General features: G+C 44.7%; 1 protein-coding gene across 1 annotated transcript in view; it reads right to left on the bottom strand.

Moving 5' to 3' along the window:
- Nucleotides 1-25,357, bottom strand: part of ercc6 (excision repair cross-complementation group 6) — a 71,079-nt gene that overhangs the window by 24,404 nt on the left and 21,318 nt on the right. Inside the window, exons 6-11 of the mRNA XM_078199639.1 lie at nt 16,169-16,303; nt 14,721-14,879; nt 13,812-13,947; nt 10,905-11,075; nt 6,453-6,629; nt 4,984-5,100 (exon numbers count right to left, since the gene is read on the bottom strand). Of these exons, the coding sequence (XP_078055765.1) occupies nt 4,984-5,100; nt 6,453-6,629; nt 10,905-11,075; nt 13,812-13,947; nt 14,721-14,879; nt 16,169-16,303 (895 nt within the window). The remainder of the gene's footprint in view (nt 1-4,983; nt 5,101-6,452; nt 6,630-10,904; nt 11,076-13,811; nt 13,948-14,720; nt 14,880-16,168; nt 16,304-25,357) is intronic.

Raw genomic sequence — 25,357 nt, 5'->3', positions numbered from 1 at the left:
ATGCTCAGTGAAAAATAATCTGTATGATCGGTGCCTCTCAAATCAACCAAAAATGCAAACTTCATAAAATCATAGAATGCTGTAGTGCAGAAGGAGGCCATTCAGCCCATCGAGCCTGCACCGACCACAATCCCAGGCCCTACCCCCATGCAATTACCCTAGCTAATCCCCCAACACTAAGGGGCAATTTAGCCTAACCTGCACATCTTTGGACTGTGGGAGGAAACCGGAGCACCCGGAGGAAACCCACGCAGACACGGGCAACTCCACACAGACAGTGACCCAAGCCAGGAATCGAACCCGGGTCCCTGGCGCTGTGAGGCTGTAAGGCAGCAGTGTTAACCACTGTGCTGCCCGTAAATTGATCAGACAACTTAATGCCAAAGCACTTAAATTACAGTCATCAATCGGAATACCTCTGACTGCTTAATCAACAACATTAATTCAGATCAGTATGTAACTTAACGCAACGCAAGATGGAGATTTTGGCCGAGGCTAGCAGTAGAATCACAGAATCCTCACAGTGCAGAAAGAGGCCATTTGGCCTATCCTAGTCTGCGCTGACACTCTGAAGAGCATCTTACCCAGGCCCACTCCCCCCACTGAATCCCCGTGCCTGGTGTTTTTCTTTTTGTTTGGTGGTCTCATCCACTCCTAAAGGGTTTATTTTCCCCAAGTGAAAAGCCAACAACTGAAAGTAAAAGAGGCAGACAGTGTACCAGCAATGGCTTATTTATTTATTTTTCACTCATTCGTGGGACATGGGCGTCTCTGGCTGGGCCAGCATTTATTGCCCATCCCTAGTTGCCCTTGGAGAGCAGTTGAGAGTCAACCACATTGCTGTGGATCTGGAGTCACATGCAGTAAGAAGTTTAACAACACCAGGTTAAAGTCACATGCAGGCCAGACCGGATAAGGATGGCAGATTTCCTTCCCTAAAGTGAACCAGATGGGTTTTTCTGACAATGGTTTCACGGTCATCAGTAGATTCTTAATTCCAGATATTTTTTATTGAATTCAAAATCCACCATCTGCCGTGGCGGGATTCGAACCCGGGTCCCCAGAACATTAGCTGAGTTTCTGGATTAATAGTCTAGCGATAATACCACTAGGCCATCGCCTTCCATAACTCCTAATTGTCAATATGTTTGGTTGGGCGGGAATAAAATGCTAACGGTAAATTGTGTACGGCAGGAAATATCGGCATCATTCCAATTTGGGTGTGATGACTGTAACCTTGATTCCAAATCAGAGATGTGTGAATATACCCTGTTAGATGAAGGACTAACCAAATGGCAGAAGGGAAACCCAAGGGCAATGCATGGAGCAAATTAATGACTTACCCTGCTCTGACACCGGGTCACCAATCCCTATCAGTCTAGAATACACTAACCACACGGGTACAACAACAACTGCTGTAACAGGTTCTAATAACAGACGAGGAAAGGGCAAGAATGGGGCGGAGCTGGATACAAACTCCTAGGACATTTTCTTGGCTCAGCTGTGCAGTCCACCACCCTCCGTGATGCAAGGATTAAGATACCACCCAAGAATCAACTGCATGTTCTCATAGAACAAAGCATTCTCATGAAATCTCTACAGTGCAGGAGGAGACCATTTGGTCCACTGAGTCTGCACTGGCCTCAATCTCACCCAGGCACTATCCCCGTAACCCTACATATTTACCCTGCTAATCCCCCTGACACTAGGGTCAATTTAATGGCCAATCAACCTAACCGCACATCTTTGGAGTGTGGGGGGAAACCGGAGCCCCCCTGAGGAAACCCATGCAGACACGGGGAGAATGTGCAGACTCCACACAGACAGTGACCCGAGGCTGATTGAACCCGGGTCCCTGGTGCTGTGAGGCAGCAGTGCTAACCACTGTGCCATTGACCAATCCCGAAGGGTATGAACCTGTAGGTCCTGAAAAGTCTGTCAATCCACTATAAAAGAACGAAGAACAATCCTTTTAGTGGGCCTGGTGCACTATCCTAAGACGTGTGAGGGCTTGTTTACTCAGTTTATATCATCCACGCACCTGTCAACCATCTTGTGGGATCACAGAATATTACAAGCACAAAACAAATCTGGTGGAGTTTCAACTTTAGCAAACTGCAGATCGCAACATGAAGCAGAACAGATGTCCTCCCATTCACTCCTTGAAATATTAATGTTTCAGCTCTCCCAAGCCCTCTCCCAGGGCTAGGTCTTACTTGCGAGCGAAACTGACTGAAAGGTGGAGCCTTCCTTTGTCTCCACAGAAGAGGAGCAAAAGCGAGAAAGCGCTGCACTGCCATTGAATGAAAAACATTCTGTACTAAGGTTTGGGAATTCTCAATATAATACATTCTTCCGATGCTTTGAAAGAACATCACCAAACGTAAGGCAACATTTCTGCTGTAGCTGATAATATACTGGACTCCCTTCCCCGCCCTACTTTATTTTATTCTCGGGAAGTGGGCATCACTGACAAGGCCAACTTGTACTGCCTGTTCCTTGTTGTTCAGAGAGGGTGACTGAGTGACTTGCTGGGCCACTTCAAGAGGCGGATTAAGGGTCGATCAAGTTGACAGGCCCTTGCCTGAAGGACATTAATGTCCCAGCTGGATTCTCACCACAACCTAACGCTTTTCACTCAAAGCAGCTCTTTAAAAATTATTTTTAAAACTGAACTTTAGGAGCATCATGGTGGCACAGTGGTTAGCACGGCTGCCTCACAGTGCCAGGGACCTGGGTTCGATTCCCGGCTTGGGTCACTGTCTGTGTGGAGTCTGCACACTCTCCCTGTGTCTGCGTGGGTTTCCTCCGGGTGCTCCGGTTTCCTCCCACAGTCCGAAAGACGTACTGGTTAGAGGGATTGCCCATGCTAAATTCTCCCTCAGTGCATCCGAACAGGCGCCGGAGTGTGGGGGCTAAGGGGTTTTCACAGTAACTTAATTGCAGTGTTAATGTAAGCCTACTTGTGACACTAATAAATAAACTTTAAAAACGTTCTCCCCGTTTCTGTGTGGGTTTCCTCCGGGTGCTCCGGTTTCCTCCCACAGTCCGAAAGACGTACTGGTTAGAGGGATTGGCCGTGCTAAATTCTCCCTCAGTGTACCCGAACAGGCGCCGGAGTGTGGCGACTAGGGGATTTTCACAGTAACTTCATTGTAGTGTTAATGTAAGCCTACTTGTGACACTAATAAATAACCGTTAAAACTTAAACTTATACTCTGCAACTTCCAGGGTGGGATTTGAACGCGTGCTTCTTGGATTACTAATCTTGGCCGCTGAATTACTGGCCGAACAGGAACGCACAACGCACTTTAGGAAGTATTTATATCTTTTTATCAAGTGATGATAAATGTTATATCCACAATATAATGCAACAGCATTACTGAATGAAATGTTGTGCATTATTGATGAACACTGCACTTTGTGATTAGTTCAGTCTTTAGTTTCTGCTTTTACGCTAATCACTAGTTGCTCTTTGTCACAAGCAACTTTGCTGGGAAACAATACTGTCAATTCTTAAAAAAAAAAATCACATCCAAAAAAACTAAGACTACACTAATCGTACCATTTATTACTTGCGCGTGTGGTGTGTTTGGTAGCGAATGACATGATAGGCTGCTAATTACCGAATAATCAGTAATTACAAAAAACGGGCCATTAGAGTTATTGGGATAAAATTAAAAACAATGCGCTCTCTCTTTAATCCAACTATAACTTATACAGGTAATTAAAAATTCACAGAGCACAATTTTAAAAGCACAATCAGCATCTGTGCTCGCAGATGTGGAGTGCTCTTATTTTTTTGCAGGAGGACTGAAGTCTTTTGTTATTTTGCATTCATTTCCCCAGCTGTGCTTTACGATGGCGTTTAAATATTTAATGCAGCTACTGTCACACCAAGCTCAGGGACGGGAGGGCCCAACGAAGCTCTGGAGGTCACTCCTTCCCAAATATTTTGCAAACCAGCCATCAGCTGGGGCTCTTGTTCCAATGTGAACAACTTCTCTTGCAAATTGGAGGAGCTGTTAACTTAAAAGTTAAGACGATGCAGTAATTGATACTATACCTTTCCCCCCCCCTCCCAAATGTGATGCAAAAATAATCAACTTATTAATTCTGAAATCTCAATAACTCAGTGGGTAATTGCATACATAAATTGTGGCAGAGAGTCCTAACAAATCAGGAAGATCCCAGGTGCATTCCCTGTATGGTGCTGTCAAATCATCTGAACTAATGCAATAACTGGTACAATAATTGGCTGGCACCCCCTGCTGAGAGTAGGAAATTTCCATTTCCAGGCAATGGGGTGGGTAGGCCATTGAAATGGGGTAGGAACGTAGCGTGCCCTCATCATCGACAATATGACAACACTTGGGTAACTGCAGCAGTTTAGTTTAAAGTTTATTTTGTTAGTGTCACAAGTAGGCTTACATTAACACTGTAATTAAGTTACTGTGAAAATCCCCTAGTCGCCACACTGTTTGGGTAGAAGTTCATGGAATCCCTACAGTGCAGGAGGAGGTACCCTATGCAGCGGAGTACAGTGTATAAAGCTGGAAGAGATTGCACACAGAGGTTGGGTTAGAATCATAGAATCCCTACAGTGCAGGAGGAGGCCATTCAGCCCATCGAGTCTGCACCAACCACAATCCTACCCAGGCCCTAACCCCGTAACCCCACGTTTACCCCGCTAATCCGCTAACCTACGCATCCCGGGACACTATCGGGCAATTTAGCACGGCCAAAGCACCTAACCAGCACGTCTTTCGGACTGTGGGAGGAAAACAGGAGCATCTGGAGGAAACCCACGCAAACACGGGAAGAACGTGCAGACTCCACACAGACAGTGACCCAAGCCGGGAATCGAACACAGGTCCCTGGCGCTGTGAGGCAGCGGTGCTGACCACTGTGCCACCGTGCCGCCCCAGCAGAAAATCTCTCTTTCGGCCATCAGAAACCCCCCCCTCCCCGTGTTTTGCTCACCTGCTCGCTCTTGTCCGGTAACGCCAAATTCATTTTTACATCTGCCTTTATTCGTCGCAGCAAATATGGATTTATGGTGTCCCGCAAAACACAGGCGCACTTATAGGCAGTTTGCACCTGAGGATATTTCAGAACAACTTTTTAGAAAGGATACACACGCAGGTCGCAATAATAATCAACCAGCAGGGACGCATTTACAAAGGGTAGTTAGAGCAAAAATGCTTTGAGAAACGCTAACTCACCACTTAACAGAGTCATTAGGTATGACGTACAAGTAACTTCATTTAAAAAATAAATCGCAAAGACATTTTATTGGGCCCAGTAACAAATTTAGCATCAATCCGGTCTTTTCCATGTTTATTTAGCTAAATTAAATTGAGAAATAACGCAGGTCAGGTAATTAATACTGCAATATTACTATTAACTATAATAATCTTCTAGCAGTATGGATTCTTCTAGTGGCAAATGTGGCTTTTATGTTTAATTCTTAATGATATCAGTGCTCCGTTATACTAATGTTTGGTTCTATGTGTAATGGTTTAGACTCAACAATATAGTTCAGAGCTCTCAGGAGGACACGAAATGGAAGTTTTATTAGCTGTGCAAGTCTTACCCTCAGGGAAATGGCCCTTTCATCACGGTACGTTATCTTTGTGTCTAATCCTATATCAGCCCAAATGCCATTTATCACTAATCTGAGTGGTCTAAGGATCAAAAGGAAAGCTGCAGGAGGCCTGCACAATGCTACACAATACCAAATGATTAGTGCCTACTGGCCTCTACATAAGCAGGCTTAAGGAAGAGAAAAGACCATCATCACAAGCAGAAGGATGTTTTTTAGTTTGAAGAACATATGGCAAAGTAAGGGATCAGTTGCACAAAAAAGGGCAGGAATTAAAATACACGACTGAAACACCTACTCAATTAACGCAGGAGTATTAGCATGAACGAGACTTCCGTTACTCAAACATAATCTAATGTAGTAACGTAATACCAAATAAAAAACACACATCAATGTAGGTAAATTAATTAAAATACTGCCACGGTGAAAAGAAAAAGCTACACGTTCTGAACAGCATCTTCTGTAATGGAAAGAAAACATGTATAGTCAGCATTTCAGAAAGGATAGTCTTTCGCAGCCATCAACCACCATATTGCTGTGGGGCAGTAATCCAATTCCCATTCTTGCCACCTCTCCCCTTGTTTCCAATTTGACAGTGGCATTTTTAACCTATTTCTACCTTTACCCTTTTCTTTTTCAAGATCCCGCTTCCTTCTTTTTTCCCCAATTCTATGATCTTCCTCTTTCCATTAAGATTGTGAAGATTTAAAATGTGAATACTGGAAATCTAAAGCAGGAAAAGGCTGAAGCAACATCGCTGGCCAGCATCTGAAACCCCCCAAAACCCGTCCTGCTCTTTTTATCCATTATTTTGTGTAGCTAGCACCACTTGCTCTTTTTCGCATACCTGAACAGGTGAGGCGTTTTGATAGCCTCCCATTGTGATGGGGACAGAAAACTGTTCCATAAAGACTTGTAACGTTCCTAGTTTTCCTGGAAAAACAAAGTCAAATAAGGACCAGAGCTCCTTCAGGTTATTCTGCATCGGTGAGCCAGAGAGGATGATGCGATGTGGAGTGCGGAACTGCAAAGAGAAACAACAATAAAATTTGTGAAATGGCAGTGCCTTGTCCAAATTCTCTCAAGCCCTTTAAGTACTATCGTTACCTAATCCCGGCAAACCTCTTTCAAAACATTCAAAGCTTGGTAGTACAGAACTTGAGATTTGCTGAAAAAAGCCACTTGGTGAAAACTTTTTGTCTTGCACTCAATGTCAGGGGAAACAGCAACTTCATACTGTATGAGAAGAGTGAGCCGATTGGTTGGCAAATGCGCTCTGGTAGCGGCGTTACCGTGGAGAATGCACCAGTTAATGGTGACTGACAGTTAACTGCCAAGCATTGTTTGAAAATTTAAATGAGGCAGCTTGACTCTGATTGGTCAAGGCTTCCTCACTAGTTCCCTGGGGAAGGAACCAGCAAACTGCGATCACTTAATTTGTTTGGCTGAAACAGGTGCAACATGGGTACATGTGCTTTTTGTCTCCAGGTATTTGTATATGTAGCTTCCAGTATGCACAAATACACCACAGCAAACCCTGACTGACAATCTTAAGCCGGTTGTCAGTGTAATTCGTGGCACGCTGAGATACTTTCTATCTTCAATGGAATTATACCTAACCCCCTCGCCCTTGCATGTTTCCGATATGTGGATAATATGTTTGCCATATTTAAATCTATAGCATGTAATAATATCCTAGCATGTCTTAATGGGCTCCATCCTGTGCTCACATTCACATTTGAAACTCAAACGAACTCCCTTTCCCTGATGTACCAGGAGGCGTGTGCGCTCTACCATGGTTTGTCTCAACTTCACTGCTCAATTTACTCATTGGGATTCTTATAGTTTCACAGATTGGTCTTGTCGGCAACCTTGTAAATAGGGCCTCAGCCATTTGCTCACCATGCAAGTTTGTGAGTAGGGTTAGTGGAGAAGGGAAGGAACTCTTCTGAATTAATCTAAATAGATGGCTTGTACGTGTATCTTCCTTTGTTTGGTTGGGGGTTTTTTTTGGCGAGTTATTTTGGGATTATGCATACAAAACCAGTCTGGGTGGCAAACCTGGTAAAGTCTAAAAATGTTGTATAATGCATAATTCCGAAATAACCCACAAAACAAAAACCTTAACCAAACAAAGAAAAATACACACGCAAGCTGTTTATTCAGTTTAACTCAAAAGAGTTGCCTCCCTTCTCCACTAACCTTACCCTCCTCGAATGCTAGAGGTACAGTGATTTTGTATGAGGGTTTCAAATGGGGCAGTTTTTATACTGAAATCCAAGCGATAAATTTTTGTTCAGGTCTCAACTGGGCAACATCTTTGTGCCCAATTGGGCGAGAGCTGATCTATGGGTTGAATTTTGGAACTCTCTATCCCGGGGGGTCAGTGGCTGCGTATATTCAAGACTGAAATTGTGAGATTCTTGGGAATTGAGGAATATGGGGAAACGGTGGGGAAGGGAAGTCGATGCGGAAATTCAGCCATGATCTCACTGAAAGGTTGGGGTTGAGGGGCTGGACGGTTTATTCCCGCTCCGATTCATCTTCTTAAACATACACCCAAAACTAGTCCCGAAAGACGTGTGCCAACCCAACTGCGGCACAGCGGCTGATCTTCTCCTTCTCAAAAGAAATCTGTTGCTGTTCATTTGCTTTGTTGTTTGAAACCCTCCATCAGATAATAAAATTGATAACACTGTGGTATAAAAATATAACTGTACATTTTAATTTTTGCTACTCTTAATGCTGGTAATGCACACTACTTGCCTAAGTGCAAGATCATTGTAAAACTCACATCAAATAAATCTCTTTAAATATTTATCTACATTAAAAGCTCTTATGATTCAATAAAGCTGTGCCAAAATTAAGCTCACAAAAGATACTTTTAAGAAAGACATATCTCAGATTGTTCAAATAATTCAAATAGGGCAGGATGGTGGCACAGTGGTTAGCACTGCTGCCTCACAGCGTCAGGGACCCGGGTTCGATTCCCGGCTTGGGTCGCTGTCTGTGCGCAGTTTGCACGTTCTCCCCATGCCTCCGTCGGTTTCCTTCAGGTGCTCTGGTTTCCTCCCACAGTCCAAAGATGTGCTGGTTAGGTGCATTGGCCATGCTAAAATTCTCCCTCATTGTACCCAAATAGACGCTGGAGTGCGGCGACTCAGGGATTTTCATAGTAACTTCATTAGTGTGAATGTAAGCCTGCTTGTGACTAATAAATAACTAAACTTTATCAAGTGTTACATGATAATCATCTACTTGAATCATTCAACGCGTCAGTACAAATGTAAATTCAATTACCAAGAACTAAACATTGGATGTTACTCCATATTCGTATAAATCTTTAGACGTGACGAGAGTAGGTTAGCTCAGTTGACTGGACGGCTGGTTAGTGATGTGGAGCAGTGCAAACAGCGTGGGTTAATTATCCATGAAGGCTGGCGTTCTTAACCTTACTTGAGGTGTGGTTATCGTCAGGTTAAAATCACCACCAGTCAGCTCTCCACCCGCCCCCTCAAACAGGGGAGGGAGAGCAACTCATGGTCATTGAGGGCTATGGCGACTTTACCTTTGACTGTGTGCACCATGTGATTCTGGAAAGTGGGACAAGCGCATCTGGAATTTTAAAGAATGCAGTGGATCCCAAAGTGATTATTTCGTTGTCTACAAAACACACAAAATTAATTGCAAAACTCATCTGTGCAAAATAGGTGATTGAACCTTTTAAAGGTGTGAATAGGGGAATTTCACAGCAAGTTCATTGCAGTGTTAATGTAAGCCTTACTTGTGACTAATAAACTTTAATATACAGCAAAGTAGTGTTACATGCAAAGATTTGCATTGGTGAAAATTGCATGCACACGTTAAGTGCGGCCAGCAAAAATGACTTGATTAAATGTTGAGGGTTAATTATGAATGAAATACATCTATAATGAAGGAAATAAATTTTTGTAATATTTCAGTAATTCTATCAACGTATACTCAAGCCACTTCTGAATTGTACCCCAGTCCCGCAATGCATTGAATTTAAAAATCTGTGTCCTGAGGGTCGACACGGTGGCACAGTGGTTAGCACCACCTGCCTCACAGCGCCAGGGACCCGGGTTCGATTCCCGGTTTGGGTCACTGTCTGTGTGGAGTCTGCATGTTCTCCCCGTATCTGCATGGGTTTCCTCCGGGTGCTCGATTCTTCCCACAGTCCAAAGACGTGCGGGTTAGGTGGATTGGCCACGCTAAATTGCCCCTTAGTGTCAGGGGGACAAGCAAGGGTAAATGCATGGGGTTATGGGAATAGGGCCTGGGTGGGACTGTGGTTCGTGCAGACTCGATGGGCCGAATGGCCTCCTTCTGCATTGTAGGGATTCTATTATTCTAACCCAACCTTTGTGCGCAATCTCTTCCAGCTTTATACACTGTACCCTGCTGCATAGGATGCCAAAAAACACAACATTCAGTGCCACAAATGCCATCTTTGTATATCCCATTCACCCAAAGCCGCTTCCCCGATGTATTCTCTGGTGCTTCCACCCTAAACTCTACTCTGTCTGCCTTGAAAAACCTCCTTAAAAGTTTTTGACAAAGCTTTCAGACACGCCCTAATAAAGTTCTCACTGCTGGTCAGTAACCAATCCTCCTGGTTCTTTGTTTCTTTATTTTCCATGCCTTGTAGAACACGCATTCTGCATTAAAAGCATTGTACAAACCTAGGTTGCTGTGGGATGTATATTGCCTGAAGCTTGTTGGCTTGTTCCTGCTCAAACAATCAAGTCAGGCAGCAATCTAGCCCCATCTTTATTTTACCCTCATTCACCAGCTGGCCAGTAGGATGGCACACTTGAACAGCCTGCCCAATTGTATCTCCACGTGGGATGACATTCAGGAGTCCTCTCGGCATCTCTGTTAAAGAAGCGGCCAAAGTCTACCTGGTACTTCTATCCCAACCAAAAGACCCAATTCAAATTAAACCCAATTTATGGCCCCTCGTGAGGGACAAACCAGATCCAAACTGACAAGATGAGACATTGCACCCCCATCTTGGACTTGATCAAACAAGATCCGAGGTATCAGCAACCCCATCCCTCCCCACCCACACCAAGTGCAATGGGCTAGCCTCGTCACCTGCCTGACTCCGGTTTCACCCCTGCCAGGTGTGGCCAACCAACATGATGTGGTGGACTCTGAAGTGGGCGAAGCGAGGAATTTACTTCTTAGCACAATCACCTGGGCATGACAGCAAATCCGGTCTCGACTGCGCCACCCACAACCCAAGAACAAATTAAAAAGATATGTTCCAGGGTACCTGTTTGCACGCAACAGTAACCGCAGCATTCGGGTTTCGGATCTTATGCCCTTCGTCTAAGATTACGTAATGCCAGTTGTAGTGCGCAATGGACTCCTGCATAATTCGCACGTAGGAATAGGTGGTGATCAGAATGCCATCACAAGCTGCAATTTCTCGAATGAGCCTTTCCTGCAGAATCAAAATACATTGTGTTATAATTGCAGCGGGAGGTGTGCACGCGCACAATTCTGGCTGTTTTATATACACAGACTGATCACAAAAATCATTATAAAGTGTACCAAGACCTCCATCGGCAGATGTAATACTCAAATCATCTCTCGCGATTTCAAATTAAGTGCTTGTAAAATATGTAACCTCTCCCAGTTTTTGCAATTAATAAGGGACGTCTGCAATTAGCCTAACTCGATGAACACAGTTCTGCTATCATTAAAAGACATTTTGTGAAAGTGCTGCTGTTCTTATTGATGCTCTGGAGACCAATCCCTCCTAGAGGGCAAATAGTGGACTGTTACAAAACAACAGCCATAAATCACACTGTCAGGTACCAACAAAAACAGGACTTAAAGGCAGGCACATGAAGGCCATTCACAGCAAACAGAGCATAGGAGGTTCACAGTCATGAATTGCTGAACCTGTAATTAATTTAAAATTCCTTCAAGCAAAATTTTAAATAAACAATGTCTTGTGCTGACAAGGGGGGGAAAAAAAAACACGAGGAAGGTCCGTGTCAAAGTGAAAAGGAAACTGCTCTTTGTCAAGCCTCTTAATAAATGTACGCAACAAATAAAGCAATCCTTTTGTTTCTTTTTTTCATGCTAGTGAACCTTCTAAAGCCTGAGACTGTCTCTTGATCGCAGCTGAAATTATAAAAGAAGCTTTATGTTAAGGATTATTTAAAAATATATGGGCAGCGTACTATTCCCTGCATTACCTCATTCTGATTATTTAACATTAAAATCAATGACACTGGCAGATGATAGCTGATCCATGGGTGGACACATACACGGACACAATTAGATCAGAAAACTAGTGAACATTTCACTGCAGATGCAACTGTTTTTCGAGAATCATTACTTACAGAACTTATATTACTTCAGCCAAGCTCACGCGACTATAAGCTGGTTGAATTCTATGGGTGCACTCAATTACATTGAGCGGCACTGTGGTTAACACTGCTGCCTCATAGCGCCAGGGACCCGGGTTCAATTCCGGTCTCAGGTCATTGTCTGAGTGAAGTCTGCACGTTCTCCCCATTTCCTCCGGTTTCCTCCCACAGTCCAAAGATGTGCGGGTTAGGTTGACTGGCCATGCTAAATTGACCCTAGTATCAGGGGATTAGCAGGATAAATATGTGGGGTTACGGGAATAGGGCCAGGGTGGGATTGTGGTTGGTGCAGGCTTGGTGGGCTGAATGGCCTCCTTCCGCACTGTAAGGATTCTATGATTCTATATTGCTGGCTTCTATATTTAAGCGAATAGTCCATGGAGATATACAAGACAGAAACAGGCCTTTTGGCCCAACTCGTCCACTAGGTGTCAGGAGATTTAGGTGTCCTAAACTGAGCTAATCCCATTTGCCTGCATTTGGCCCATGTCCCTCTAAACCTCTCCCACCCATGCAGCTGTCCAATTGCCTTTTAAATGCTGTAATTGTACCCGCCTCTACCACCTCCTCTGGCATATATCACCACTTTATAGAAAAAACATAGAAAAGCTACAGCACAAAACAGGCCCTTCAGCCCCACAACATATCCCTACCTTTTAGGCCTACCTATAACCCTCCATCCTATTAAGTCCCATGTACTCATCCAGGAGTCTCTTAAAAGAACCTATTGAGTTTGCCTCCACCATATGTGAAGAAGTTGTCTCTCAGGTCTCCTTTTAAACCTTTCCCCTCTTACCTTAGACCTAAGCCCTCTAGTTTTGGACTCCCCTACTCTGGGGAAAAGATCTTGGCTACTCACCTTACCTACAACCCTCATGATTTTATAAACCGCTGTAAGGTCACCCCTTCATCCTCCTACAGTCCAGGGAAAAAACGTCCCAGCCTATCCAGCCTCTCCTTATAATTCAAACAATGTTGACACCAACAATAAAATAGAAATAATTCCAAAGAAATGAAACGTCCGAGCAATATTCCTGCAGCAAAGGCTTTGTTGATTTCTCTGCCTGGTCAAATATGACTTGAATATAAGGTAATGCATTTGCTGGGAAGGAACACCAGGCAGTAATCTGATCAATGTGATTCAGAAAATATATCAACCAATATGAATATAGAAGCATTAAAAAGGAATTGGAAAATAGTGACCAGGCCAATTCCAGATCTTAGGGGACAAGGGCATGACGAAAGCCTCAAAGACCAAACAATTTTCTGCGGGTGCAGATTTTCAAAGACCGATGTTGTGGAAGAAACATTATCTTGAATAATGAATGTAGGACTACGGCCGGTATTTTACGACCTCGCTCGGGCGGAGGCTCGTCCAATCCCGCCCGAGGCCAACGGAGAATTCCGTTCTGCGAGCCGCGCCCACCCGATTGCGGTGAAATTCCGGCCTACGCGTCCGCGAGTGCAAAATTCACAGGCTTTCGACAAGAGGTGGTCAACCTGAAACGTTAACTCTGTTCCTCTCTTCATCAAGGTAGCCTGGCCTGCTGTGCGTTTCCAGCATTTTCCGACCTCTGCAGTATTTTGTAGATACGTTAATAACATCAGCATGTCTGGGGCCGGGATAAGATTATGCGTGGCATCAATATTAATCAATTTCTTTCACTTTGCACTGAACGGTTACTGTTAACATTCTTATCGTAATTGGGCAACGATTTTCCTTAGTTGGCGAACCTCTCTGAGCATTTTGCTGTCTGGAAATCAGCATCATTGTGATCCCAGCCTTTGAGACTACCAACCTTCCTGCTGGTGAAGGAACCTGTCTCATGCAGAACTGCCACTCTGAACGGGGGCCACCACACGTGGAATTCTTTCACCCACTGGTGCATCACCGTTGCCGGGCAAACAATAACCACAGGCCCCAAGCCCTCGTATCTTGGGAAGAAGAGAAACACGACACCAACTTTAATAAAGTCCACATTTCACTAATTCAACGCGACGGTTTTTCAAGAATCAGTTGACAAGGGCTTGTGTTTCCCTGGTGGTCACATGCAACTGTAAATATCACTAGGTTCCCTCCGACGCAGGCAAAGGTCACAATTCAGCAAAACGCCCTGGAAGTTCTCCAGGGCACCGCTACGCAAGACCAACAGCTTGCAGAAGGAAAAACGACGAGGGTGCAAGTCTGCGGGGGCAGTAAAGTACATCTGCATAATGCAGTATTTTTAAAGCACTGACTGACAGCATCCAAAGATATTCATTACTGCGTAAAGGCCGTGGACATTGTGTGCTGCCAAAGGAGATTTTAATGCAAGATTTAATAAACTAAGCTAACAATTTATACGAGCAATTTAAAATTCTGTTTACACAAAGTATCGATATCGAGGCATAAGTGAGTTTGCAAACAAACCCCTACTGTGAAGGGTAACCTTACGCAACTTATCGACCAATGGCATCACATGGTTGTGTTCTGTAAAGTGAAGTTTAAATGTTTTGCCTTTCATTAAATGTGTTACATGTTTAATTTCTCTTGCCCTTCAGCTCCTGGATCTCGTAAAAATTCCCTTTGATGGGCCTACTAAAAGAATTAAAGGAATATTGTAATTGAAATGTCATTAAAAATTCACGAGTCCCTCCTACAACAGCAATACAACTGATGAAATATTAATTGAGCTACACAGACTGACAGTCTGCAGAGGGGCACTCGCCTGTAATTTGAGCCGCGTGTCCTTATCTTGCTGTAGCTCAGGCCTGCCAGGAAGGCAATTATCTCGATGGTCTTGCCCAGTCCCATTTCGTCCCCCAAAATGCCCCCGGCCTGTTGACAGTGCAATTCCCACAGCCACCTCACACCTGTCTGCTGATACCTAGGAGCGGGCAAAGCCAGATTTGTTTGTTAACAAAACACAGTGGAAAGCATTCATAAATTAATTATGAATTGAATTAGCGACTGGACCACGGTTTAAAAAAAACCGGAAACAACAAACGTGCTTCAACCAACTTAGCAATATTTAAATCATTCGGTAATGTTGGCGCTGCCCGACAAAGCGTTTTTTAAAAATAAGAATGCTTGAAGATGCAATTAATTTGACAAAACACATTATAGAGCACTTTCTGTTATGTATGCTATCGATTTACTTTATTTTTCTGTCAATATCTCAAAGTAAGCAATGAATCCCATAATGTTCTATGAATACTTATTTCAACAAACTACACATTGCTTAATAGATTTTAAAAGCCAGCACTGAATTTTTCAACCAAATCACTAAATGCTGCATGATCCATTTCTATTCCACTTGGAGATGGTTATTAATTGTTTCACTGGTCAATAAAATGGGCTAGGAAAAACTAGAAGGGTGCACTGCTCTCCCCCAGAGTGACACAAAGTGATAGCATTGAAAACTATCCAAACTCAAACTGAAATGATGCATCAGTTTATAAGTGGCAGAACCGATATTCAAACTGATTAATTCAAATGGAATTCAGTCTATAATTTCCACTAATTAAGCATGCATTCACAATTTGACTGTTTTGCAGCACCTAATATGTTCCCCAGGAAGTCCTGTGGCACAGTGATTAGTTTCCCCTAGCTCTGAGCCAGAACTCCAGGTTCAAGTCCCACTCCAGGAGCTGAGGGCCACAGAACGTATTTTCATTGAACAGCCAAACAGATTGGTCATCGGCCTGTAAATCCTACTATTAGGCAGGCGGTAAGAATGGGAGAGTTTTCTGGTCAGCCATACCGTGAGGTGGCAGTGGCAAACCGCTGCGGTACTTCGTCAAGCATGATCATGGACCAATTCAATGGAGGTCCATGGTTGCCAACACCCTCTTAGGACATGGTACCTGGAGAAGGGCGAGGAATATATTCCCCTGTTCACAGAGAGCTAGTTACTTCTATACCTGCTGGTGCTTCTCAGTCAGAGGCAGAGGAAGAGCCCATCAGGTGAGGAGCCATTTCCAGTTCTGGAAAGATTCACCTCCAGCTCCCAACAGCCTCTATCCCTCCACATCAGCCCCCACCCTCCCCCACATCAGTCTCAACCCTTCCTCCACCCCCTCCACATCAACCCCATCCTCCCCCACCATGGTAACTCGATTTATCCTGAAAGAGAGAGAGAGAGAGGGTGAGACACCCTTTGATGTCTTGACATACTTGTATAGCTTTCTCCAAAAGAAGCCAGGCACCTTGAAGCCCTCATCAAACTCTGCATCGCTTTCGTCAGACGCAGCACCTTCACCATTAGCTCGCCGTTGCTCCTTTTCCAGAAGCCGCTTCCTTTTCCATTTCCTACGTGGAGACCAGTTAGGTGATGTTAACACAGAGATAATGTGGAACTTAACAGCATGGTAATGCTACTTTCAGCTCAACGCATGTCATTCGCTGCTGACAAGGTCATATTCCATGCAGAAGCAACAAGACAGCTTAAAAATAACCGTGCCACCCTCTCCATCCTCATTAGACTGGGAGAGACCAGCGAACCAGGGCTCCTCCAAAGTTCTATGCATTATTTCACTGACCAATATTTATCCTTGAACCAACATCACAGATGATTTGGCCATTATCACATTGCTGTTTGTGGGAGAATACGGTGCACAAATTGGTGCTACAACAGAGATTTACTTCAAATGCATTTCACTGTTCCTAAGGGACATCGTGAAGTTGTGAAAGGCACAACACATATACAAATTTTTCTTATATCTAACAGGAGGCTTCCATCCAGATCAGTGTCAATCCGATCCTTTCACAAATTAAGACATTTATCTTTTACGTAACAATAAACTACGTCCACCACCGAGAGAGCGAGGCGACGTGTTGCAAGCTGTGCCCAGCTTACCTTCTAATTCTATCTTTTACTCTCGTTCTATGCTTCTAAAACTTTATTCTAACTCTTTTCTCTGACTTTAACAATACATTCTGCACTCTCTCCTTTCCTTCCCTATGTACGGTAGGCTGTCTGTGTAGTGCGCAAGAAACAATATTTTCACTGTGTACTAATACACGTGACAATAATAAATCAAATTTAAAAAATGGATAATGGTTGAACAGTTCTGCACAGTTTCAACTGAGGTTTAAAAGACATTTCCATTGCTAGCTGTAGACCTCATTTCAAAGCTCACAGTGTCCTGGCACTAAAGGTGGCCGATGCTAAAGTTAACGCCTCATTAATGGGCTGCACGAAAGATCAACAGTACTATTTTAACAAGCCTGTAATAATTACGAATGACCTGGGGCTTCCCTCTGAGTAATGCGCCAGAAAATGTTCTAAACATCTAACAAACAGGAATTAAAGAATCCTTAGGGTGCAGAAGACAGCCATTCAACCCATTGTGTCTGCACCAACTCTCCAAAAGAACATCTCATCCAGGTCAACCACCCCCCCTCCATCCCCATAATCCTGGGCATTTCCCATGGCTAATCTACCAAACCTACATACATTTGGACACCAAGGGACAATTTAGCATGGCCAATCCACCTAACCTAAATATCTTTGGACACACAGGGGCAATTTAGCATGGCCAATCCACCCAACCTACACATCTTTGGACACTCAGGGGCAATTTAGTATGACCAATCCACCTAATGCACACACATCTTTGGAGTGTGGGGAGGAAACTGGAGCACCCGGAGGAAACCCACGCAAACACGGAGAGAACGTGCAAACTCCACACCGACAGTCACCCGAGGCCAGAATTGAACCCGGCTCCCTGGTGCTGCGGGGCAGCAGTGCTAACCGCTGTGTCACCGTGCCGCCGAAATGATGAAAGACAAAGCACGACACATGCCAGTATGTAAGAAAGTTCAGCACATCAGGTTGGACTTCTGTCGCCTTGCAAAGGCTCCAACAGCATTTACACAGACAGCGCTCAATAAAAATGTTGTGTACCTTGCCACCCCAAAATCTGCACGATTTCCCCGGAGCAGATCCTGCTGCTCCTCGCTGGGGATGGTGACCAAATGATTTCTCACTTGTCGGAGCTGACAGACCCTTCCCAAGAGCAAGCTTATTTAAACTTCACCGACGTCGTGCGTCGCTGGCCGTGATGGAAGGCAAATAGCACGGTCGCACTGAATGGACCCTCCAACCTCCTTCCCGTTAAAAATCACTGTGCGAGAGCGACGCTGTGAGGATTGTGGAGCAAGTCCATGATTCTATTTGCATTATACGATAAACATAAATTATGAACAATTTAATTGTTTTAGCGAGGTAATACACCATGATCAAAACTTGTGAAAATTCAATAGTACAGAAATCGATTATGATGGATGAGAAATGGCGCAGGAGAGACTTACATGGCAGTAACATGAGGGACACACTGAGTGCAGAGATAAATACTCCAGGATGAGGAAACTGACAGCCTGGCAGAGAGATTGACAGGTAAAAGGGAAAGGCAAGCAGAACAGGGACACAGCTACAGTGGAGAAACATATAGCTCGTTGCATCTTCCAACTCCCTGGGGCAGCCAGCGTTAATAAAAACAAAACGCCTGAACACAACATTTTTTTTTACAAGTGCAGGGAGCAAGCAAGTGCAGCAGCAACCACACAGAATAACTTTTTAAACAGGCACTCACCACAAACAGCATGTGGAGAGCTTAAGCAGCTGAAATTCAGATTTCTAGAATGCAGAGTCAGAGGTAAGGCAACAGAGTCAGGAGATAGTGTGAAAGATGAGGAAAAGCAATCTTAATCCATCTAAGCTGTGGAATGACTGCTATGTAAATTTATAGAGAGATACCAAGAGCTGGCAAGTTAAGATAAGTCACAAGGGGTGGCGGTGGCTTAGTGGTATTAGAACATAGAACATAACAGCGCAGTACAGGCCCTTCGGCCCTCGATGTTGTGCCGACCTGTGAAACCAATCTAAAGCCCATCTAATCTACACTATTCCAATATCATCCATATGTTTATCCAATAACCACTTGAACGCTCTCAACGTTGACGAGTCCACCACTGCTGCAGGCAGGGCATTCCACGCCCTTACTACTCTCTGAGTAAAGAACCTACTTCTGACATCTGTCCGATATCTCTCACCCCTCAATTTAAAGCTATGTCCCCTCATGCTAGCCAACACCATCCGAGGAAAAAGGCTCTCACTGTCCACCCTATCTAATCCTCTGATCATCTTGTAAGCCTCTATTAAGTCACCTCTTAACCTTCTTCTCTCTAACGAAAACAACCTCAAGCCCCTCAGCCTTTCCTCATACGATCTTCCCACCATACCAGGCAACATCTTGGTAAATCTCCTCTGCACCCTTTCCAACACTTCCACATACCAGGCTAGTGAAAAAGGTTGGATCCCATGGGATAAAGGGGGAGGTGGCTAGATGGGTGGAGAACTGGCTTGGTCATAGAAGACAGAGGGTGGTAGTGGAAGGGTCTTTTTCCGGCTGGAGGCCTGTGACTAGTGGTGTACCGCAGGGCTCTGTATTGGGACCTCTGCTGTTTGTGATTTATATAAATGATCTGGAAGAAGGAGTAACTGGGGTGATCAGTAAGTTTGCGGACGACACAAAACTGGCAGGACTTGCAGATAGTGAGGAACATTGTCAGAGGCTACAGAAGGATATAGATAGGCTGGAAATTTGGGCAAGGAAATGGCAGATGGAGTTCAATCCTGATAAATGCGAAGTGATGCATTTTGGTGGGAATAATGTAGGGAGGAGCTACACGATAAATGGAAGAACCATAAAGGGTGTAGAGACGCAGAGGGACCTGGGTGTGCAAGTCCACAGATCTTTGAAGGTGACGTCACAGGTGGAGAAGGTGGTGAAGAAGGCATATGGCATGCTTGCCTTTATAGGACGGGGCATAGAGTATAAAAGTTGGGGTCTGATGTTGCAGATGTATAGAACGTTGGTTCGGCCGCATTTGGAATACTGCGTCCAGTTCTGGTCGCCACACTACCAGAAGGACGTGGAGGCTTTGGAGAGAGTACAGAGGAGGTTTACCAGGATGTTGCCTGGTATGGAGGGGCTTGGTTATGAGGAGAGATTGGGGAAACTGGGGTTGTTCTCCTTGGAAAGACGGAGGATGAGGGGAGACTTAATAGAGGTGTATAAAATTATGAAAGGCATAGATAGGGTGAACGGTGGGAAGCTTTTCCCCGGGTCGGTGGTGACGTTCACGAGGGGTCATAGGTTCAAGGTGAAGGGGGGGAGGTTTAACACAGATATCAGAAGGACATATTTCACACAGAGGGTCGTGGGGGCCTGGAATGTGTTGCCGGGCAAGGTGGTGGAGGCGGACACACTGGGAACGTTTAAGACTTATCTAGACAGCTATATGAACGGAGTGGGAATGGAGGGATCTAGTTTGGACCAGGGAGCGGCGCGGGCTAATTGTTCCTGGTTTCTCGTTTCAAGGCTTCATTCTACGATCATCTTGCTGGTGCCAGTACAGAGTGAGACTGCGGATAGTTGGGAACCTGTCTCGGGGGCAGGGGATTCATATGGTGTTCGTGGAAGTGGAAATGACTAGGGTTGGGAAGCATTTTCCGATCGGGGCCATTGTGATCTCCTGGACTCGTTTCGATCGCCTCAGGGGGTCGGAGAGGAATTTCCCAGATTTTTTTTTCCCCATATTGGCCCTGGGGTTTTTCACTCTGGGTTTTCGCCTCTCCCTGGAGATCACATGGTCTGGAATGGGGGGGTGGGGGTAAGTTAATAGGTTGTAATGAACAAAGCATCGTAGCTGTGAGGGACAGCTCGGTGGATAGGATATTGGTATGTAGATAGGCTGGAAAATTGGGTGGGGATCCTGGATTCAGGATTCAATCCTGGACCGGGGAGCGGCGCGGGCTTGGAGGGCCGAAGGGCCTGTTCCTGTGCTGTATTGTTCTTTGTTCTTTGTTCTATTCCTGGGTCAGGACCCAGAATGACAAGAAAAGGAACGTATAAAGCAAAGTAAAGCAAATATCTTTCCTATAATACGGCGACCAGAACTGTACGCAATACTCCAAATGCGGCCACACCAGAGTTTTGTACAGTTGCAGCATGACCTCCTGGCTCCGAAACTCAATCCCTCTACCAATAAAAGCTAACACACCGTACGCCTTCTTAACAACCCTATCAACCTGGGTGCCAACTTTCAGGGATCTATGCACGTGGACACCCAGATCCCTCTGTTCATCCACACTACCAAGTATCTTACCATTAGCCCAGTACTCTGTATTCCTGTTACTCCTTCCAAAGTGAATCACCTTACACTTTTCCGCATTAAACTCCATTTGCCACCTCTCAGCCCAGCTCTGCAGCTTATCTATGTATTGTCACTGGACTAGTAATCCCGAGACCCAGAGCAAAATCTGGGTTCAAATCCCACCACGGTAGATGGAATTAACCCAGAATTAAAAGTCTAATGATGACCGTTGTCAATTGTCATAAAAGCCCATCTGGTTCACTAATGTCCTTTAGGGAAGGAAGTCTGCCATCCTGACCCGGTCTGGCCTACATGTGACTCCAGGGCCACAGCAATGTGTTTGACTCTCAAATGCCCTCTGGAATGGGACGGGGCAATAAATGCTGGCCCAGCCAGTAACGCTCATGCCTTGGAAATTGAATTTTTAAAAAATCAAATTCAAAGGATTCGGAAATTGTTTAGACCTGGATTGATAAAATAGATAGATGGATGATGGATATAATTATGGTTCTACTGATCCACGTCTGTTTTCCTGTCTGGGACCTCACGATTCTGATTACTCTTACCCATGGAAATATATTTCCACACACGAGTTGTCTTAGTGTAACTGGTCTCCAGCTACAATCTCTCTCAGCCCTTTCCAATCAAAGTAAGTGCTTCAAGTTACCACAGATTTGGTACAAAGGCTAAACAATGTTTGGTTGCAGGTCATTTAAATAGCTCTGCACTACAGGGAGTTCGATTTCCCTCGTATCAAGTTACGGTTTGAAATATGGAAACGTGGGATGGGGTTCCTGTCACCTCTCCGTCTCTGGCTTGTGTCAGGTGGACGTTAGGGAAAAGTAGCTTTTGTTCTCAATATGTAAATCAACTAGTTAACGTTGATGCTGTGAATTTAATTTACAAACGGAAATAAGTAAAGTTAAATCATGAATTATGGAAACCTGGATTTAAAAAGGAATGCGGTAGAAAACAGGTATAAAGCCTGTCAGCAGCTACAGAGAGGGAAGACACACGAGTGTTTTTGAGAATAAAATGGATGAGAACTTTATCAAATTGTTAAAAGTAATGAGAAAAGCAGCAGGTGGAGATTATAGGCACAGTAACACTCCTAAGTTTAAGTTTATTTTATCAGTGTCACAGATAGGCTTACATTAACACTGCAATGAAGTTACTGTGAAGATCCCCTAGTCGCCACACTCCGGCGCCAGTTTGGGTACACTGAGGGAGAATTTAGCACGGCCAATGCACCTGACTAGATGTCTTTCGAACTGTGTGGGGGGGGGAAACCGGAGCACCCGGAGGAAACCCACGCAGGCACGGGGCCAACGTGCAGACTCCGCACAGTGACCCAAACCAGGAATCGAACCCGGGTCCCTGGCGCTGTGAGGCAGCAGTGCTAACGACTGTGCCACCGTGCCGCCCTAATAAAGTCATGAAGAGCAAGAAAGAGCATGAAAAACGATGGGCGGTAGGCCAAGTTCCCTCAGTCAAGACTACGATAGGCGTTAGAAAGAAATGAAAGGAAAGCAACAGTCCGAAAGTGGGCTGGGGGCCCAGTGAAGTGGGAGTGGGAGAAAACAGCAGAACAATGACAGAGGTTTGGAGCAGCTAACACCAAGAAAAGTTTGGAAAAGGACAGCCTGAGAGAAAGACAAGTTTGAAATAAGTCTCTATCGACAGAAAGGGAGCCACCTCTGAAAGAGAGCTTTCATGAGAGAGATTCGAAAGTGAGTAACAATGGAGTTCGGAAATAGATATAGTTTAAAGTAATTTATATTTATTCGGAACAAGATGTCGCTTTAAGCTTAATTTGTGTTCGAGAACAGCTGCCGCATTTCCATGATGTGTTTCGACAGTTGTATTAAGGGTTAAGAACTTCAGCGTAGTTTCATGGTTGCACAGTGGTTAGCACTGCTGCCTCACTACGCCAGGGGGCTGGGTTCAATTCCAGCCTTGGGTGACTATCTGTGTGGAGTTTGCACATTCTCCGCGTCTGCGCGGGCTTCCTCCGGGTGCTCCGGCTTCCTCCCACAGTCCAAAAATGTGCGGATTAGGTGGATTGACCATGCTAAATTGCCCCTCAGTGTCGGGGATATTAGCAGGGTAAATACATGGGGTGACAGGGATAGGGCCTTGGTGGGATCGTTGTCGGTGCAGGCTTGATGGGCCAAAAGGCCTCCTTCTGCACTGTAGGGATTCTATGGTTCTAAACTTTGCCTGAATTTTTCATGTGGCTTTTACAACTCTAAAGCAAACACAGGGTATGAAAAAACTGGGCTGTTGCTTAGCAACCAGGAGCCCATACACAAAAGCAAAAGCAGCCCGAGTTCAGTTGTCACAAGGTAACCCAGAAGGGAGTAGCACTTCACAGAAACTGTCAAAACCAGCAGGACAATCGGCAGGGTCAGAAAGCAAGCTCCAGAAACTAAAGAAGAAAGTCCCAGAAACCAGGGAGCTTCTAGTGAAACAAATAACTGGCATCTGGGAAGAAAAAGGCTCTGTTAAGTCAGGTTAAGAGTGAGAAATGTGCAAGACTCCAAGTTAAAAGACAGGTCTGCATGGTGCAGACCTGGACAATGTCACTTTGCGAGAAGCTAGAGCTACAACCTGACCAGAAGGTTGGTGGCTCCTTACTACAAGCCTGTGAAGCAGTGGTGTACTGTTGGCAGTTGGGTATCTGAGAGATTGTGTGGAGCAATTAAGCATAGGTAATGAGCCCTGGCCTTGCCAAGAAGGCCCGCATGCAAGTACAAATTCCAACTCTGCATACCTATTATGATTGACAGACAATTAGTTGCTCGTCTGGGATGTGTGATGATTGAAGGTATTGTGAAAAAACATGGTGTTGATCCAGCAAAATCAGAATAGGTTTACTAAGCCCAATGATGTCTTTCAGTTCTTAAGTGTCCCATCTTTGTCCAATGAAAACCTTACCCAGCCTCAGGATTGCAGGCCTGCTGTATTAGGAAGGAGAAACAAAGTTGGCAAGGGGCATTCCCGCACTCAAGGTATAACATCCACATTCTTATAGAATCCCTACAGCGCAGGAGGCTGCCATTCGGCCCATCGAGTCTGCACTGACCACCACCCCACCCAGGCCCTATCCCCATAACCCTATGCATTTACCCTAACTAGTCCCTTCGAGACGAAGGGGCAAGTTAGCATGGCCAATACACCTAATCCGCACATCTCTGGGAAGAAACCGGAGCACCCGGAGGAAACGCACGCAGAACACAGGGGAGAACGTGCGGACTCCACATGGACAGCGACCCAAGCCGGGAATCGAACCCGGGTCCCTGGCGCTGAGAGGCAGCACTGTGCCACCGTGCCGCAGTGTTGCTGCAGTGGAACTGTTTACAACCCTGGACTCTGGTACGCCCTTAGCTGAAGAAAGTAAAAGAGCTGTACGCACAGCAATAAGCGGCGGGACATCAACCGTACAAAATAAATTTGCCAGATCTTTTTTTTTTCCTCTAAATACAATTGCACTCTACAATACTTTGTTACTGATCGTAATTAAGGAGAGAACAAAGCTTGCATTCTTTTTACACAAACACTTTTGACAGTCCTGGAAGACCAATAAGGGTAGACTTCAGAGTAGTGAAGGTACTTTCATTTGCATTTTCCGTTCCTTTTAGAGTATAATATCCTAACATTCATAAGTAGAAACTGCTCCACTATAAAAGGGTAATAAGAAGTGGAATTTGATTTCTTAAGTGTTATATTTGCTGGCGCCATACTGTGTTTTTAATATTGCTCGTGTGTTTAAGCAATATCTCATCCATTTAAAACAACACAGCATCCTCAGCTGGCTTAACTAATTCAGTATATTAGGATATTCGATGCAATTGGAGCGTCATCTTACTTTTATGGCATAACTGAGTGGGTTTAATTGATGTGTCTCAACTGTCATAATACAGGCATTTATTGGCTGTGGTATCATCTAGCAAATTAAGATTGATAAAGCTAATTATACACTCGAGTAAGAAATTAAAGGTGCACACAGAGAGTTTAAGATAGCTTCCCTCATCCAATTCCCAGTTCAGACATTTGAACAAACAGGCACCCTCCCTAGTTTTTAAGCTTTCGCGAACACTTGCTGCATAATTAGTTTGTGAGATTGAAAAAGAATTTCCAAATCAAAGGAATATAGATTACCAAAAAAAACCCCAGAAATCAGAATTCTGAAAACGTGAATTG

The sequence above is a fragment of the Mustelus asterias genome, chromosome 28 (assembly GCF_964213995.1).
Source record: "Mustelus asterias chromosome 28, sMusAst1.hap1.1, whole genome shotgun sequence".
Lineage (NCBI taxonomy): Eukaryota > Metazoa > Chordata > Chondrichthyes > Carcharhiniformes > Triakidae > Mustelus > Mustelus asterias.
This window is presented reverse-complemented; position numbering and strand designations above follow the sequence as displayed.